Raw genomic sequence first — 18,133 nt, 5'->3', positions numbered from 1 at the left:
ACTTTTGAAAAGCTTAGGAAATTTTAAAATTTACTTCACTCTTTAAGTTTGCTTCTTTGCAACTTCTATAGATTGTTCCTAGGTCTGCAATCTGGAGCCAATCAGAACCAAGTCTATGCCCTCTTCCATGTAACAGTCCCTCAAATACTAAAATACCGGCACAATCCATTTACCATCCTCCAAATTCTTTTTTCCCCCTGGTGCAATTGGGGTTAAGTGACTTGTCACACACAGCTAGGAAGTAGTAAGTGTCTTAGGCCAGATTTAAACTCAGGTCCTCCTGACTAGAGGGCTAGTGTTCTACCCACTGTACCACTTCACTGCACCTAATCCCCCAAATTCTTTAGGTGTAACAATCTTTGGTTCCTTTCATCTCCATTAATTCATGATCTTGGGACCCTTCATTACTCTTTACTCTAGAAAACAAACAAAAAGTTAGTCTAGAATTGCAAAGAACTCATGATGAAAAATGGTATCCACCTCCAGAGAGAGAACCAATGAACTCTGGAGTGTAGATTGGAGCATATTTTTTTTCCCACTTTCTTTCCCCCTCCCATGGCTAGTTGGGAAATGAGTTTTCCATAACTTCATATGTAACATGGGTGGGAGAGTAGGAGAAGGGAGAGAATTTTGAATTAAAAATAAAATTTTAAAATTTATTTAGAAAAATTATTCTCCTGGTTCTGCTCATTTAATTTTGAACCAGTTCATATAAATCTTTCCAGGTTTCTCCGAAGCTCTCTTTTGTTATTTCTTTCAGAGCAATAATAGTATACATAATTGTCTCAGCCATTCATAAATGGGTAACCCCCTTTGTTTACAATTCTTTGTTACAAAAAAGAATCATGATACTTTTTTTTGGTACATATGGTTCTTTTTCCTCATTCTTTGATCTCTTTCAGAAATAGGCATACTGGCTCATAAAAATCTAAATTGATTGGTTTCCTATACATCAGTTTTCATAAATAACTCCTTTTCTCCTTTTTTGACTTCTCTGCAACCTTTTGACACTGACAATCACTCTCTTCTCAATATTCTGTTCTCTCTAGATTTTTACAAAACTGGTCTCTCTTGGTTGTGCTCCTACTTGTCTGACCATTTTCTTTCAGTCATGTTATCTGGATCCAGGTTGTACTCATTAACCATGGGTATTACCTGAATGAGACCAAGTGAAAATTTTTTTAAAAATCTGAGTGAGGCTAAATAGTAATTAGACCATACTCTACTAATATATATGCTTGGAGAAAGAATGACCCCCGCCCACTGATGTGTTGTATAGGAAATGACGATTTTGGTGGGTGGAGGCAGAGGGGCGGAGAGAGAGGCGGAAAGAGACTGTTGTAGCTTTGACCTCCACAAAGAATAAAGATTGAAGATTTTCCCTTAACCTGAATTCCTGACTCCGGCTGATTTTAAAATATGTGGTCATCACATCTTTGTATGTGAAGATGTCTCTGATTAGCTAATTTGGGTAAGGGAGGTGTCTATCACCTGTCCCACACATTACCTAAGACTCTCTCCTGGGTCCTCATCTCCCTCCATACCAGATGAAATTTATAAAAATACAATAAAACAATGTTAATTTGGTTTTTTTTCTTTTAAAATAAAAGCATGGCTCACAAAAATTTATTTCTATTTTGATTTCTACTTGATATTTGATATCGCTATACTCTCACAATCGCATTCCCCTATAGATTCAACTATCATTTCTGTGTAAATATTTGTCCATATTTGACCATATTTATCCAGTCCTAACCTCTCTCTAGACCTCCAGTTTCATATCTCCAACTGCCTACAAACATCTTAAGTTCAATATGTCTAAAACAGAAAAAATTATCTTTTCCTCCAATCTCTCTCTTACTCCTAACTTCTCTACTACTGTCAAAGGACCACTATACTCCCAATCACACTTGGTGTCATCCTCAAATCCTTAATTCTTTCTCACCCTTACAAACCAAGTTTTGTCATTTCTGCTTTTGAACATCTCCAGGATATACACCTTTCTCTTCTCTGATACTGTTTCCACCCTGGACAGGCCTTCATCATCTCATGTCTAGAATGTTAGTAACCAATTAGTTGATCTCCTCGACTTGTCTCTCTCCATTCTAACTCTATTCAGCTGCCAAATTGAAGTGAAGATCTTATCATGTTACTACTTCTATTTGATAAACTCCAGTGGTTCCCTATTGCCTGTAAAATCAAATATAAAACCTATTTGTCTTCTAAAATTCCCCAAATCCTAGTCCTTATTTTTTCAGTCATCTTATGTTTTACATACTATTCCCCCTACCTCATACTCTGGAGTACAGTAATACTATCTCCTTATGTTCTTCATCCCAACACTCCATTTCCTTACTCCAGACATTTTCACTAGCTGTTTTCTGTGCCTGAAAGTCCCTCTATTCTCACCTTTGTCTTCTAGCTTCCTTGGCTTCCATCAAATCTGAGTTAATGTTTCACTTTCTTATGCTTAGTATCTTCCCTCTGCTAATTATCTCCAATTTATTGCATTTATACCTAGGTTAGCACATATCTGTTGGCATATCATCTCCTTCATTTGAATAAAAGCTCCTTGAGAGGAATTGTTCTTTTTCCTTTGTGTTCCCAAGGATTCGCATGGTGTTCAGCACATAGTAGGAACTTAATAAATGCTAGTTGAATGACTGATCATAATCTTTTATCAGACATCTTTCTTCATGATTTACAATTCCTGGCTCTCTCCTTTATCCTCATTGTGATCTTTATTCCCACTATCCCTCTGTTCTTTACCAGGCTATCCCCACCTACCCTAATTGCAATTTCTTCTACACCCTAAAAAAGACCCCTTGGTGAACCAGTTCAATTCTACACATTACTCCGTTCTTGAATCCCTTGTTCCTTTGTTCTTTCCCTGATCACACTTTACCAAAAGCCAACTCTGGATCACTCCATCATTTGTATTTGTCCTTATTCAAGAAGATGAACAGAATTAGGCTGATTGCATACACAACAAATTTGGACGGCATAATTCTAATTGGTCCTTCGCTGCAGCAAGACAATTCTATAATGTTTTCTATTTCAAATCTTACAGCAACTATTCCTAACATTATCTTTCTTCAAGTCTTCCAATGCAAGATGCTCAGCTAAGGTACTTCACTGAAAAACTTGAGACTATTTGCCAAGAATATCCTCTTCCTCACATCATTCAAAAAAAAAAAAAATCTTCCTCCAGATTTCTTCACACAAATCTCAGATAAAGTGAGCCTTCTCATTGCCTGTCAGTGTCTCCACTGCATCCTGTCCCCATCCCTTGCCCAGCAGATTGTCCTCCCTTTTGTCTCTCTCATCTTCTCTTTCTGCGTTAGCCCCATTCACCAGAAGTATCTCCAGGGCCTAAGCCAATGCTTGGCCCATGGCAGGCTTTCGGTCAGTGCTGATTGGTTGGTCAGTACTATACAGGTCTCTTCGCCTGGATGCTGCTTATATTGAGAAAGAACTAAGCATTTCGCTTCGCGTGCCATACCTGTTAGATAAATGTTTGCTAAGCTAGGAAAGAGTGAGCCCTCTGGCCTCCCAGGCCCTTTCTGAGACTCCCCCCGCCCCTCACCGGCAGCTCCCCAGTCAGGGGAAGGGAAGGACCCTGCCCTTCTGGCCGGTGTTTTGTTGTGACTACTCCACTTGGCAGCACGCGGAAGCCGTTTCCATGGGTCCCCTCAGCTCTCCTTGCCCCTCCTCCTGGTCCAGCCGCCCCGGGGACTCAGGGAAGGGAAAAGAATCGGCTGGGAAAGCTGCGCCTGCGCCGAAAGTCCCAGTATCCCAGCCAGGGACTGGAAACTGACAGGTGAATTTGAAAGTTCAGCATCATAAAGCTCCGAGCCTTTTGGGCCAGCCAGCCCACAATGCCGCGAGGGGCGGGGCCAGGGCTCCGGGCGGGGCGGGGCTTGGGAAGGGGAGGGCTCTCGGAGAACGGCGATCAGTAGGCACTGCGCAGGCGCAGTAGGTTGTACTCGCCCGGACAGCGGCCGCAGAGCAGGGAAGATGGACGATTTCCAGGCTTCAGAGGAGGTGAGGCATTCGAGGTCCGGGATCCGAGTTGGGTCAGCATCTGAGGAAGGGAGGTGACGGGCGGCGGCAGCGAGGGGCGAGGGGAGAGGGGCAGCAGCGGCTCTTGGCTGGGGCGGGGGGCGCAGTCGCAGTCCTTTGTCATTGACCAGACCGACTCTGGCGGCCTCCGCCCCTCTAACCTCCTCCTATTCTCGCCGCCTCCACGCCCCGGCCCCGCTTCTGACCGGCGGACTGGGAGAGCGCGGAGCTGGGGTCCGGGGGTCCGGGGCCCCGCCCTCCCCCCGTAGCGGCTGCTCGGGGAGCCCTCGGGGCACCGAACGCGTCCGAGGAGGAGGCGGGGGGGTCTCGGAACTACGGCCTTCCTCCTCCACCCCTACCGTCCCGAGCAATGGACTTAGAGAGAGGCTTGTGGGGAAGTGTTAATTCCCTTTACTGACGGTTATAAAAATAGCTTAATAACCAGTTATTTTTTTAAATTAATTTTCGTTTTCACATCTCCGTACCCTAGCGAGCCATCCCTTATAACCAAGATTATTAAAACAAGACAGACATCAGCCAAGCCTGTGCAATACGTGTGTGACCGTATATGCAAATATGCACTACATATTATCAAAGAAACCAGCTCAGAACTTAATCTACTGAGGTCTGGGAACGGGAAGGTGAACCAAATGAGCTCTGATTTCCCGGGAAGCCAGCCTTGCAGCATGATTATTGGTGCACTTCCATCCTGCGGAAGAGAAGTAGTTTACAAGGGGAACTCGCCCACTTAGGCGAGTATTTCATATGCTTAAACCATCAGTCTAAATCCATTCATGTAAAGGAATAATGGAAGGGAAGAAATTATTCCATTAACTCGAATGCTGAATCTTGCCCCCTACACTTTTCCCCCAATACTCTTTATTTTTAGGGGCGTGGTAGTACAAAGCACCTGTGGGCTAAATTAGTCCTAAAAGTAGATTATTCCTCTAAAAGAGCCTTTCTAAACCTCTTTTTTCAAGGGTGTGGTATCACAAAACATGTCAGATATTGGTCTTAATCTAGACTACCCGCAAATGATCCCTAGTTCCATAAGATAGCTGTGGATTTGACATTAATATTGTAAGCACAGTGCTGAAATGCTTGATATGAAGGGCTTCCTTTGTCTTCTTTCCTGGAAGGTACATTCAGGATTCACCGGTAGATTTTTGCATTTCAGTGTTTTTGACTTTGCTAATAGCACAATCTTTTACTGATTCTCCCCAGAAAAATGCTATAGAGATTCATTTGTATAAGAAGATATGGTTTTTTGTTTGTTTGTTTGTTTGTTTTACCATGGTGTCTTACAATGGATTTGCTGCAATGTGTGATGAACACTTAGTGTAATGGTAGATCTTAACTGTTTGACAGTTACTTATTGCGGTTTTTGTTTTTTTTTTTTTTGCTTAAAATTCAAGCAAAATTCATGTTCTAGTGAAATTTACAAATGATTTTTTAAAAAGTGCTTACCACTTTTTTCACTTGAAATAGTTTGTATTTTCATAATTAAGATTGAATAGTCTTAATTTCTATCAGTGCAACATTTCTTAATGAAATATTAATGATAATTAAAAGAATATTTGTGAAAATGTTTAACTGAGGACCTTTGATGTGCCATTATAATCTTGGGAAATGACAATGATACACAATATAGTGTAATTTTTTGAAAACTGCATTTTTAACCTGGATATTCATCCATGGTCTTTTACAGTTGCATTGTCAAGTTATTCCTGATGTTTTGTAGAAGAAATTACCCAGTAAATTTAAGGAAGGCCTGGATTAAAGTCCAGTCCAGTGTATTGAAATTGACTGGTTTTTTCCTTCTCCCTCCTTTCCCTCCTCTTTTTGTTCTCTTCCTTTTCCCCCTTTTGCTCTCTCCCTTATCTTTTCTGGTTCAGATTTCATGAAAGCTATTCCTGAAGGAACTTTTTAGACTTCTTGGAGTAAGAAAAAAGTCTGTGACAGGATCATAGAATCCTGTTATACTTGCTTAGGAATGCATGTGGAAAAGTAATAATTAAGTTCTGCTCCAATATCTTGTGGCACGAAGGTGACTGGTTTGTCAGAGTTTTGATGCTAGCAGTTCCTAAGCTATGACAGGCGTAACAAACTAGAAAGGCTTTTAGTATAAGCCTTATGACAAGTTCCATTAACAGATTGAGTGCAGGGTAACTAATTTTTTGACCACTTCAAAAACCTTTTCAGAGATCTTCTACTAAAGTATAAAGCAATTGATTGAATTCAGCATCAATCAAAATAAAGACTTCTAATGCTTTTCATTTTCAAAAAAGATTGCTTAAAGCTAGAGTATCAAAATTTACTCCATCCACTATTGCCTTTAAAATGCTAAGCTAAATAACTTAAAATAATTGAGCCAGTATAATTATAGATATAAGTTGGTTTACAATAAAGCCTAATGGTCTTCAGGTTTTGTTGTATAATTAAAAACAAAAATAAAACCAGATGAACCGAAGTCCTGTATCCTAGTTCAGCCACTAATAATGGCATTTTGGCGAAGTCATTTTGCTTTTGAGTGTTTTCCTCCATCAGTAAAATGGGAGGAGGGGGAGAGAAGCGAGTAAGAGAAAGGAAGAGATTGACTCAGATAACCCTAAAATCCCTTCCATTTCTAAAAATTCTGTAATCATTATCCAACTTCATTTTAAATGAAAAAACTTATGTAAAATGGAATAAATCTTTTACACAATTTTAATTTTACTCATTCTTTTTCTTGTCAGACTTCTTTTGTGGTCGATGAAGTGAGTAACATTGTAAAAGAGGTAAGATAAACAAAGTTTCTCACTTTTAAATTTAAATAGTTGGTAAAGTAGCAGTGTTGATGGTTTAACATTCTGCATTAATTAAGAAAGAAAATTTTACAAACTTTTTTGAAGTTATTTAAAGCAGTACTATATATATTAGCTATGACCTTCACAACTTATTGTTAAATGAATTTCTAAATTATGCATGATGCTTATCCCATACATAGGATGTAAATTTTGTATTTAAAAATGATAGAGTTCAATGGAATAGGTTAGGTTCAGAAGACAAAACAGCCAATAACTTTAGTAATCTAGTGTTTGACAAACCCAAAGACCCCAGTTTTTTGGGATAAGAACTCACTATTTGACAAAAATGGCTGGGAAAATTGAAAATTAGTATGGCAGAAACTAGACATTAACTCACAGTTAACACCATACGTCAAGATGAGGTCAAAATGGGTTCATGATATAGGCAGAAAGAATGAGATTATAAATAAATTGGAAGAGCATAGGATAGTTTACCTCTCAGACCTGTGGAAGAGGAAGGAATTTATGACCAAAGAAGAACTAGATATCATTATTGATCACAAAATAGAAAATTTTGATTATATCAAATTGAAAAGTTTTTGTACAAACAAAACTAATGCAGACAAGATTAGAAGGGAAGCAATAAAGTGGGAAAACATTTTACAGTCAAAGCTTCAGATAAAAGCCTCATTTCCAAAATATATAGAGAATTGACTCTAATTTATAAGAAATCAAGCCATTTGTCAATTGATAAAAGGTCAAAGGATATGAATAGACAATTCTCAGACGAAGAAATTGAAACTATTTCTAGCCATATGAAAATATACTCCAAATCATTATTAATCAGAGAAATGCAAATCAAGACAATTCTGAGATAGCACTACACACCTGTCAGATTGGCTAGAATGACAGGAAAGATAATGTGGAATGCTGGAGGGGATGTGGGAAAACAGAGACACTGATACATTGTTGGTGGAATTGTGAACGCATCCAGCCATTCTGGAGAGCAATTTGGAACTATGCTCAAAAAGTTATCAAACTGTGCATACTCTTTGACCCAGAAGTGTGACTTCTGGGCTTATATCCCAAAGAGATCCTAAAAAAGGGAAAGGGACCTGTATCTGCACAAATGTTTGTGGCAGGTCTCTTTGTAGTGGCCAGAAACTGGGAACTGAGTGGATGCCCATCGGTTGGAGAATGGCTGAATAAATTGTGGTGTATGAATACTATGGAATATTATTGTTCTGTAAGAAATGACCAGCAGGATGAATACAGAGAGGCTTGGAGAGACTTACATGAACTGATGCTGAGTGAAATAAGCAGGACCAGGAGATCATTATATACTTCAATAACTATACTATTTGATGATCAATTCTGATGGAAGTGGCCATCTCCAGCAATGAGATGAACCAAATCAGTTCCAATAGAGCAGTAATGAACTGAACCAGTTACACCCAACGAAAGAACTCTGGGAGATGACTATGAACCATTACATAGAATTCCCAATTCCTCTATTTTTATCCGCCTGCATTTTTGATTTCCTTCACAGGCTAATAGTATACTATTTCAGAGTCCGATTCTTTTTGTACAGCAAAATAACTGTTAGGACATGTATACTTATATTGTATTTAATTTATACTTTAACATATTTAAATGTATTGGTCAACCTGCCATCAGGGGGTGGGAATGATGGGAAGAAAGGGAAAAATTGGAACAAAAGGTTTGGCAATTGTCAATGCTGTAAAATTACCCATGTATATAATTTATAAATAAAAAGCTATAATAAAAAAAAAGAAAGAAAAAAATGATAGAGTTAAGCTGTGTTTATTGATTGTAGGTTTGACTTGAGTGCCATAGATGGGAAATTTCATATGTACTAATAGTAAATAAATTTATTTAAAAAAAAAAAAACTTTCTGTAATACGGAAACTAGTTTGCCATCAGCAGCACCTAATTTGAATATAAAATGGGGTTAAAAGGAAATGATAATTTAATAAGTAAGTGATCTAATTTCATGATTAATTTGCCATCTTTAATGCTTGATTTTTCCAAAGTGAATTTTTAATTTGACTTGTTCATTTCTTTGTTTCACCAATAGTTTTTGAAGTCTCAACTTTTGCCAACTAACAATATTTATTAGTATTTTTACTAAAAGTTGATGAGGTTAAGAGAAAAAGGAGATTATGAAAAGCAAAACTAGTTCTAATTATTAGATTTCATATAATATTTGTTAAAGTGATTATAAGTTATTTAAGTTTATTTTTCTATTTCTCTTTTCTATCACTACACATAATTTAGAATTCTAACATTAAATAATCGGTAAAGTATACGTGAACTATAAGAAGTTACACAAGGTAAACCTGAAAAAGGCAAATTCTTTTTTCCTTAATAGTAGTTAATTATTAATTAGTTAAATCAGTAGTTAAATTCATCATGACTTAGCATTGAAAAATCAGGTATTTAGGGCAGCCAGGGGGTGCAGTGGATAGAGCATCAGCCCTGAAGTCAGAAGGACCTGCGTTCAAATCTGGATTCAGACACTTCACATTTCCTAGCTGTGTGACCCTGGGCAAGTCATTTAACCCCAATTGCCTCAGCAAAAAAAAGAAAAAAATCAGGCATTTTCATGTTGCCATCACAATTTAAATGTTTTTCTAAATATCTAGACTAAGACACCAACTTACACAATTACTAAAATAATGGAAATGAGAGCAAAACTAAAATGTAGCTGAACTGTGATTAATTAGACTGACCAATATTAGTCCTGGAGAATATATCCCCCTTGTAGATCATTGGAGAAGGGAAAGACTACAGGTAGATAGAAAGTTGGATATGTTATTCCCCATGGTCACGATGTTGTTTTTCTGTAGTTTTTCTTTGTGATACTGAAAGTTTCAATGGGGTGAGGAATGTGGGAGAATGGCAGTTCTATTAAAAAAAAAAAGGTGTTAACAAAATTATATAAATGCAGTATCAAGGAATACAAAAGTGCAATAACACCGATGCTTGGAAATGGATATTATACTGTAAAAAGGAATTGTGTTGAATTAATTTTTTAAAAAGTCAGGCATGCCCCAACTTGTCTACTTTATTGTGGTAGTTTTTGGTAACTAAACAACAGGCAACGTTTAAAAAAAAAAAAAAAAAAGCACATGTTCTGTATCATTGTTGTCAAACTGAAATACAAATAGATCTCAGTGATTGTACGTTGACTTAGAAAACCTCAAATTATTATTGACTGCTGTATTTCTAATCATTTTATTAAATATTTCTTTAAATATTAAAATTAAATAGTTTATAAATTAAAATAATATAAGTTATTAATTATTAAATAAAAAGAAATACTTATTAAATATTTAAAATTTCTGAATTATTAAATAATTCAGGCCTGTTCCAATGATCTTGTGATGAAGAGAGCCATCTGCATCCAGAGGGAGAACTGTGGGAACTGAATATGGTTCATAACATAGCATTTTCACTCTTTTTGTTGTGGTTTACTTGAATGTTATTTTCTTTCTCTCTCTTTTCTTTTTAACCTTTTAGTCTGATTTTTCTTGTAAGAAAGAAGATAATTGTATTAATATGTATGCATATATTGGATTTAACAACCATGTTTAAACTATTGAATTACATGCCATCTAGGGGTGGGGGTGAAGGAAACAGGGGATAGGGGATTGGAACACATAGTTTTTCAAGGGTCATTGTTGAAAAAGTGATCTTTGCATATGTTTTGAAAATTAAAGTTTAAATCAGAATCTTGAAGTATAACATCTTCAGCAGTAACTAGACCTCTATTGCTTAACAGTAACACAAGTCTTAGAGTATAGTCATTTATCTTTAGTAATGGACCTGCTTATTCTCAAATTATTTTTAATCTCAAAAATTCCAAAACTGGGTTACTTTAATCCAAGAAGTAACCATCTCTCCTGTTTCTAATCTAGCAACTGTGTCCCTTGTCTATTGTCCCTTGATTTGGTTATAAACTGGATTAAAGCGAGGCAATTACACCAAATCATCAGCCTCTCTTCTTTCAGAGGCACCACTGCCTAGTGGCAGAACAGAGTCAAGACCACTGCTGATGACTCGAGATGAAGTAGATGACTTTGGTGTTCCTGATGTCTAACCAAGCTCTAAGCATACCACAACACCTGCTTCAGCTGTCTTCATGGCCTTTGGAATAAATTGTTCTCATCCATCCATTACCTCAGGGAAAGTCTTCACATGCTTCACTGTAGGATTTGAAATCCCTTGGTACCCTCCACCTGGTTTAGCTCTGTGCTGAAATGGTTTACTAGGATGTGACCACTGTGTGTGTTCTTGAAGCCACAAGTGAGAGGTTAGGTGGACACCAAAGGTGTAAAGCAGCCCTCATCCCAGAGGAACTAGTTTTTCCTGAACACACCCTATACTCTAGAAACTATGTAGAGTCCTGTAGATAATTGTATGAATAATAAAATAATACCTAAGCACTCATTATTTTCTGGCCACTGTATTAATACAAATAAATACAAGAAAACAAAACAGTCACTGCCCTCAAAATGTTTCCTTCCTAATGAGGCAAGGCCAGAAACAAAGAGGGGCTAGAAGGCTGGGAGGATACAGTTGGATGATTCATGGCAGAATAGTTTGGAATGACTTGCGCAGGCTTGATTCTCTACAAGATAAGGGGAAAGAACCCAGAGTCCTTTTGGAAGAACTCTTAAGAAAGAGCTAAATATATTAGGGTACTTTCTGGTCATCAGACTCCATTCCCTCTGTGCTTAGCCTAAATTTTTGGAATTTAGAAACTGGCTGATTCTTAAATATGACAGCTTGGAAATGGAAAGAGTATTGATCTAGGGACATACAGAGTTAAGTGTAGAATTGTGGTAAAAAGGCCAGAACACAGTTTGAAAGTTCATTTGCATATTTTCCAGATCAAGTTAATATTGCTAGTTTTTTTGCACGTTTGCATTAGGATACAAGGTAATCCTTTTGTAAAGCATAGTACCTATCTGTAATGGGCTGAAGCTCGAGGTGATGCACTGAGGTCCCAAGCACGTGAGGCTAAATAGTAGTTGGGCCATACTCTAATAATATATGCTTGGAGAAAGACTGGCCCCGCTCACTCTTTGTGCAAGTTTTAATGTGTTGTATAGGAAATGAAGTAGAGACGATTTTGATGGGTGGAGAGAGAGGGGCGGGGAAAGAGGCAGAGAGACTGCTGGCCAGGTTCATGTCAGGCCACTCACATTCCTATCGCCATCCCCCTTCACCTCCACAAAGAATAAAGATCAAGGATTTTCCCTTAACCTGAATTCCTGACTCCGGCTGATTCATACCTATCCTTTAGTTAGTTTTTAATGTTTGAATTTAAGTCATCCAGGAGCAGCTAGATGGTGCCGTGGATAGAGCACCACCAGCCCTGGAGTCAGGAGGACTTGTTCAAATCCACCTTCAGGCACTTAATACTTCCTAGCTGTGTGACTTTGGGGAAGTTACTTAATTCCAATTGCCTCAGCAAAAAAGAATTTAAGTCATCCAGTTTAATCTTTTGTCATTAAATTGAGGAGGAATATTGTGGCCAGTTCCTCTCTTTACTAAATCCAGTTCTAATGTGTATGTATGAGTGAACTCAGTGGGTAGCAAACTAACCTTGGAGTAAGAAGAGACTTTGTTCAAGTCCTTTGCTATGTCTTGGCTCTGTGATCCTGGACAAGCAGTAATCTCTCAGTGCCCCAGGCATTCTTCTGGTCTTAATTGGAGAGAGTGTGCAAAGTATACTTTTCACATGCTGGGAGTAGTGGAAATCACAGACATGGACCCCAGAAATAGATACATACTTGCAGTTGAGACAACTTGGTACAGTAGGAAAAGCACTTGATTTCTATAGAGCTAGAACTGATTAAAGTTTGAACTCTGCCACTTATTATGTACATATAAGATGAGACAATTAATGCCACCTTATTGTTCGAATTCTTAAGATAGGATAATAGTAGCCATACTAACTTGGTCATAGAGTTGTAAAAAGGTTGAAATGAAATTAGGTATATACTATGTTATGTTTGTCTTTGTATCCCCAACATCTAGCACACCGCCTGCAGGTATCAATAATGTATTAATGAATGAATGTGCTTGCATTCAAACAAACCTAATCAAAAAAGCTTTAAAATAGAAAGGTAGAGGGAGAAAACGGAGTGTGGCCCCAACACCTTCACTCACACACACACACACACACACACACACATACACACTCTACACACTCTACACACTTCTTCAAGCTTGGGTGTCCTAGGGACAATAGCTACAAAAATAGGAAGAATAGCAGAAAAAGTCCAAAAAACAAAACCCAAGAATGCCAACAATCAAACCCATGCCCTTGGATGTCTACACTAAAATGTATCTTAGTATAGGAAACAAGCTAGGTTAATGGACTGGAAAGTCTAAAGCAAAGAAGAAAATTGGATACTTGTATGTGTCCTTGAGGATTAGAAGGAGATTCATGACTGGCCAATGGCTTGAGAAGAGCACACCTTACATAAAAGGATTATAGGATTGTCAATACAGCTGGAGCAGACTTCTGTGTGCATTTGTACAAATGAAGCCGAAGCCCAGAGAGCAAAGTGGAAAGGGCAGGTACAGATTAGCAGGATATGTGAAGATACATATAGGAGAGAACATTTGGGGAATCAATAGAGGCAAAACCAGAAGGAACATTGTAACATAGCGACATACTATGGACCATCTGACCCAAAAAGGAAAAGTGCAAAGAGCATTAATTTGTAGTTGAGTACTTGGATCTCACAGGAGGAATTCTTGACATCTTAATGTTGTTTTCCTCTGTAAGATAAGAAGTTTAAATCAGATGATCTCCAATGTTCCTTTCAACTTAAAAAAAAAACACCTCAAACTTAGGATGCTGTGAGGCATGGCGGGGGATGGGGTGGGGGTGATCCCAAGCCTCTGCTTAAGGTCCTGATCATAGTGGTGAGGGAGACTTAAATTATTTGTACATCTGCTAATTTTCTATACAAAGCAGAGCAGTTGATTTCCTTTTCTGATAATTCCATCCTTCAAAATGTGGATAAGGGAAAATTTTATTGTGATTTTGAGTTTCACCAATAAGAAAGAACTGGTTTGCAGAGAACTTGAATAAAATGACCATGCCATCTAAAAAGTTTAATAGATTGTGCCTAGCTTCTCTTTCCTTCTCTGCTATACTCATGTTTTGGGAGGTAAGGTTTCAAAGTGTTTAGAAAAAGGGTAGGTGGGATTCCATGAACTAAAATTCTGTAGTGAAAGTTAGCCCAGGAATGATGAAATGCTTTCAAAAATGAATTTTGAAAACACAAAGAAATCTTATGAAGAGGAAAAATGAGACTTGTCTAAAAAGACCAGATTCTTATAAAGATATATATGATTTACTTGACAGATCTCACGTGGCACAATGTTAGGAAAGATAGCCACAAATGGATGAAAGATAGGATCCCAGCAGATCCATCAGGCTATAAAATTGGGCTCAAATAAGATATTTAGGATTACAAATTTAAAGCTGGAAAAGAAACTTTGAGGCCATCTAGTTCAATCACTTTTTTTTTTTTTTTAAAGGATGAAGAACCTTAGGGTAAGAATTTAAATGACTTGGCCAGGGTCACATAGTGACTCCATAGTCATTGTTCAAAACCAGGACTTCTGACTCCAAATCCAGTGAGTCTTACACTGAAATTTTTTTAAAAAATTGGCTTTAAATGTACAAGATGGGGTTAGAAAGCAGTGTGTATCTGCAAAAGATCTGTTGGTTTTAGTTTACTACAAGCTTTATTTGATGTTTTAACTGTATTATGAGGAAGACATTGTGTCTAGGACTTTGGAACCATGATTGCCCTACTACTATGGCCTGACTCATAATCAGTTCTGGGAATATATTTTAGGAAGGACATTGATATGGAACCAGAGCAGCTCAGCTAGGATGATGAGTTGACTTCATGCTTAAAGATCACTTGAAATGTAGATTGTTTAGCCTGAAGAAAGTAAATCTTAAGGGGGTGGGGAGGGGCCACAGTAGCTTAAAGGCTGGTCACTTGAAAAATATTGTACTTGGTCCTAGAAGATATAACTAGGAATAGTTTTAGTAGAAATTGCAAAGAGGAAAATTTGAGGTTTGAATAGGAAAAATGTTCCTAATACTAAAAGCTGTCTAAACGTGAAAGGAGCACTTTTGAAAGATAGTGGATCTGGTCTTTAAGGAAAAGCTGCCTAATTATGTAGGGTATTTTCTTTTTTTTAATTTTTATTTTATTATTATAGCTTCTTATTTACAAAACATATGCATGAGTAATTTTTCAACATGGACCCTTTCAAAACCTTCTGTTCCAACTTTTCCCCTCCACCTCCTCCCCTAGATGGCAGGCAATCCCATACATGTTAAATATATGTTAAATCCAATATATGTATATATATTTATACATTTGTCTTGCTGCACAAAAAAAAAAAAAAAATCGGATCTAGAAAGAAAGAAAAAAACCTGAAAAGGAAAACAAAAATGCAAGCAAACAATAACAGAAAGAATGAAAATGCTGTGTTGTGGTCCACACTCATTTCCCACTATTCTCTCTCTGGGTGTAGCTGATTCTCTTCTTTACTGAACAATTGGAACTGGTTTGAATCATCTTGTTGAAGACCCATGTCCATATGTAGGGTATTTTCTAGGCATTTCTTGTTTAGGTAGAAGCATAACTTAAGCTGCCTCCAAAATCCCTTCCAATTCTGAAATTTTTTTAATAGTGGCATGTATTCGTTTTAACTTTTCTTCAAAAATAATGCTAATGTTTACTTATGAAGTTTTATGTCAATGAAATTTGCAAATGTCAGATTTGTTATAAACTACTTGGGTGGTTATGTTTAACTATATCCTGTCCTCTGCTTCCTTAGGCCATAGAAAGTGCAATTGGCGGTAATGCTTACCAACATAGTAAAGTCAATCAGTGGACCACAAATGTAGTGGAACAAACTTTGAGTCAACTTACCAAGTTGGGGAAACCTTTCAAGTACATTGGTAAGAACTTTTAAACAATACATTTAAAGTGGATGCACACAGAGAAGCAATGTTTTATTGTCACATGGGTTTTCCTAATGAAAGTTTCTCTTTTATTAAGTGACCTGTGTGATTATGCAGAAAAATGGAGCTGGGCTACATACAGCAAGCTCTTGCTTTTGGGATAACACCAGTGATGGTATGAAATTATTTTAATTTTCTTACACAAGAATTGTCATATTTATTCTTTATTGAAAGTCTAAAAGATTAGGTTAAGAGAATTGTGATAATTACATTTTTATTTCAATGTAAATGGTGTGATTAAATTGAAATTATAAATTAAATGAAGTGAAGGAGATAATGATGACCTGAAGTTGGGATAATAGAATAAAAAGATTATTATTTTTTATTTTAAAGAGGAGACCCAAGCAGCTAGTTAAGATGGAGAGATCAAAAGACCCATTGAAAAAATGGTTTCTTGGAACCAGGTCATGGAGGGAGATGGTATAGGAGATATTTTAGCAAAGAAAGAACTAAAGATAGAAGAGGTACAAAGGAGACAAAGTACTTAAATATATCCCAATCTTAATAATGTCAAATAGAAATACCAAAATTGTATTATATGTACGTACTTCATTAAAACAATTTTTAAATTTAAAATGCTAAATGTGCTTTTTTTATTGTTTCCATAGGAAGCTGTACTGTGAGATGGGAGAACAAGACTATGTACTGTATAGTCAGTGCCTTTGGATTGTCAATTTAACTTTGTTCAAATTGTGTAGCCTCATGGTTTTTGTTTTTTTTTTTTTCAACCATTTCCATTCCATAGTCTATCTGCATACTGTGAATTCATCTTCAAACTTTTAAAAGGTTTGAAAAGTATCTTCTACTTTCAAATTGTAGGGGAAAAAAGTCCAATGGCCACACTGTTACATGGGTTGCATACTTTACTTTGTTCACCGTAAGTTGACATATCCAGTATTGTTACCTTGTCTTAACTCTTCAATATTTCCAAATATTCAAAGGTGCTAAAAAAAAAAAAAAAGATGAAATCTGCTGCAGCATGACTTTTTCTAATTTCTGAAATGATTTATATAACATACTAACTTCCCACTTTATACTTTTCTTAGTAGAATAATAAATTATTAAAATTCATAAATTGTGTTTTTTTTTTAAACCTTCTGGAAATTCCGAATAGTCCTAGGTATCCAGTTGAAAAATCATTTGTAGTAGCTTATTTGACTAAATACTGTGATAAAGGAATAGGCAGTGCCTAGAAATGAGTGACAACTTTTAGATAAGGAAATGTTAACATTTTATTTGTCTGGAGGCTTAAGATATATGGTGGTAAGGGCTAATGTTAAAGCAGTCAAAAATATTCATAGACTGCTTGTGATAGCTGCTGTCCTGAGATCAACCATATATGAAGATTTTCCAATTAAAATAGCAACAATTGTAGTATTAGAACTAGAGGCTGGACCTGTAAGGCTTTTGCCAGGTAAGGAAAAGTCCTCCCAATGTGTTAAGACTTCTCTGCAAGTTTGCAGCTTAGTAGCCTAGAAGCAGTGTCCAGGGCAACAGTTTAAGCCAGCCTTCCCACTATAACAAACATAGTACCTCTCAACATGAGTGAATGTAGTATTATGTCCTTTCCATTCCAAGTTTATTAAACCAAGTAGAAATGAAATAAAGATGAATTCAGTTGACTTTACAGCTGTCAAGAAGAGGTAGAAATATTTATGAAGCCCCCACAAACAGAAATATAGAACTCTGAATCTTTAAAGTAGTTTTCATTTTTCAAGATTTTCTTATCCTAAATAAGTTTGTAAGGATTAGAAGTAACTATGTAGAGACAGAGACAGCTTCCTTCTTAATCATACCCTAATCTCACACCTACTTTTTAGGGCCTTAAAATAATTGTGTTTTTCAAAGTATAACACTGCAGAGACAAGGGTGGGAGGGAAACTACATTTTACTGAATCAAAACCTGAAGCCAATATTTGTAACAATGAGATCAAGACTAGTGACTTTTTTTTTGTAATGCCTTTAAATCTCTCATCTTGAGGTGGGCCAAATTAATTTCTTTCTAGATACCAATTTGATGGCAGAATATATAAAAATTTATTTATGAACTTAGAAGCTAAGATAAAAGATTTGCTAAATGCAAACTATTTGATATGACAGAATACCACTTCTTGAATGTGAATAACCCTCCTTAAAAGTTGTGTTGTAATAACACAGTTCATTAACATATCACTCATACAATCCTTCC

At 36.9% G+C, this 18,133-nt stretch overlaps 1 protein-coding gene across 1 annotated transcript; it reads left to right on the top strand.

Annotated features, from left to right (window-relative positions):
• Positions 1 to 3,929: 3,929 nt before the first annotated feature.
• Positions 3,930 to 17,020, top strand: DYNLT1 (dynein light chain Tctex-type 1). Its single transcript, XM_051998023.1, has 5 exons — positions 3,930 to 4,044; positions 6,798 to 6,839; positions 15,759 to 15,882; positions 15,983 to 16,060; positions 16,554 to 17,020. Exons 1-5 carry the CDS (start codon positions 4,018 to 4,020, stop codon positions 16,622 to 16,624), a joined length of 342 nt encoding a protein of 113 aa, XP_051853983.1. The 5' UTR covers positions 3,930 to 4,017; the 3' UTR covers positions 16,625 to 17,020.
• Positions 17,021 to 18,133: the final 1,113 nt, after the last annotated feature.

The sequence above is a fragment of the Antechinus flavipes genome, chromosome 4, assembly GCF_016432865.1.
Source record: "Antechinus flavipes isolate AdamAnt ecotype Samford, QLD, Australia chromosome 4, AdamAnt_v2, whole genome shotgun sequence".
Classification (NCBI taxonomy): domain Eukaryota; kingdom Metazoa; phylum Chordata; class Mammalia; order Dasyuromorphia; family Dasyuridae; genus Antechinus; species Antechinus flavipes.
The sequence above is the reverse complement of the archived record's forward strand: the minus strand, read 5'-3'. Positions and strand labels throughout refer to the sequence as shown.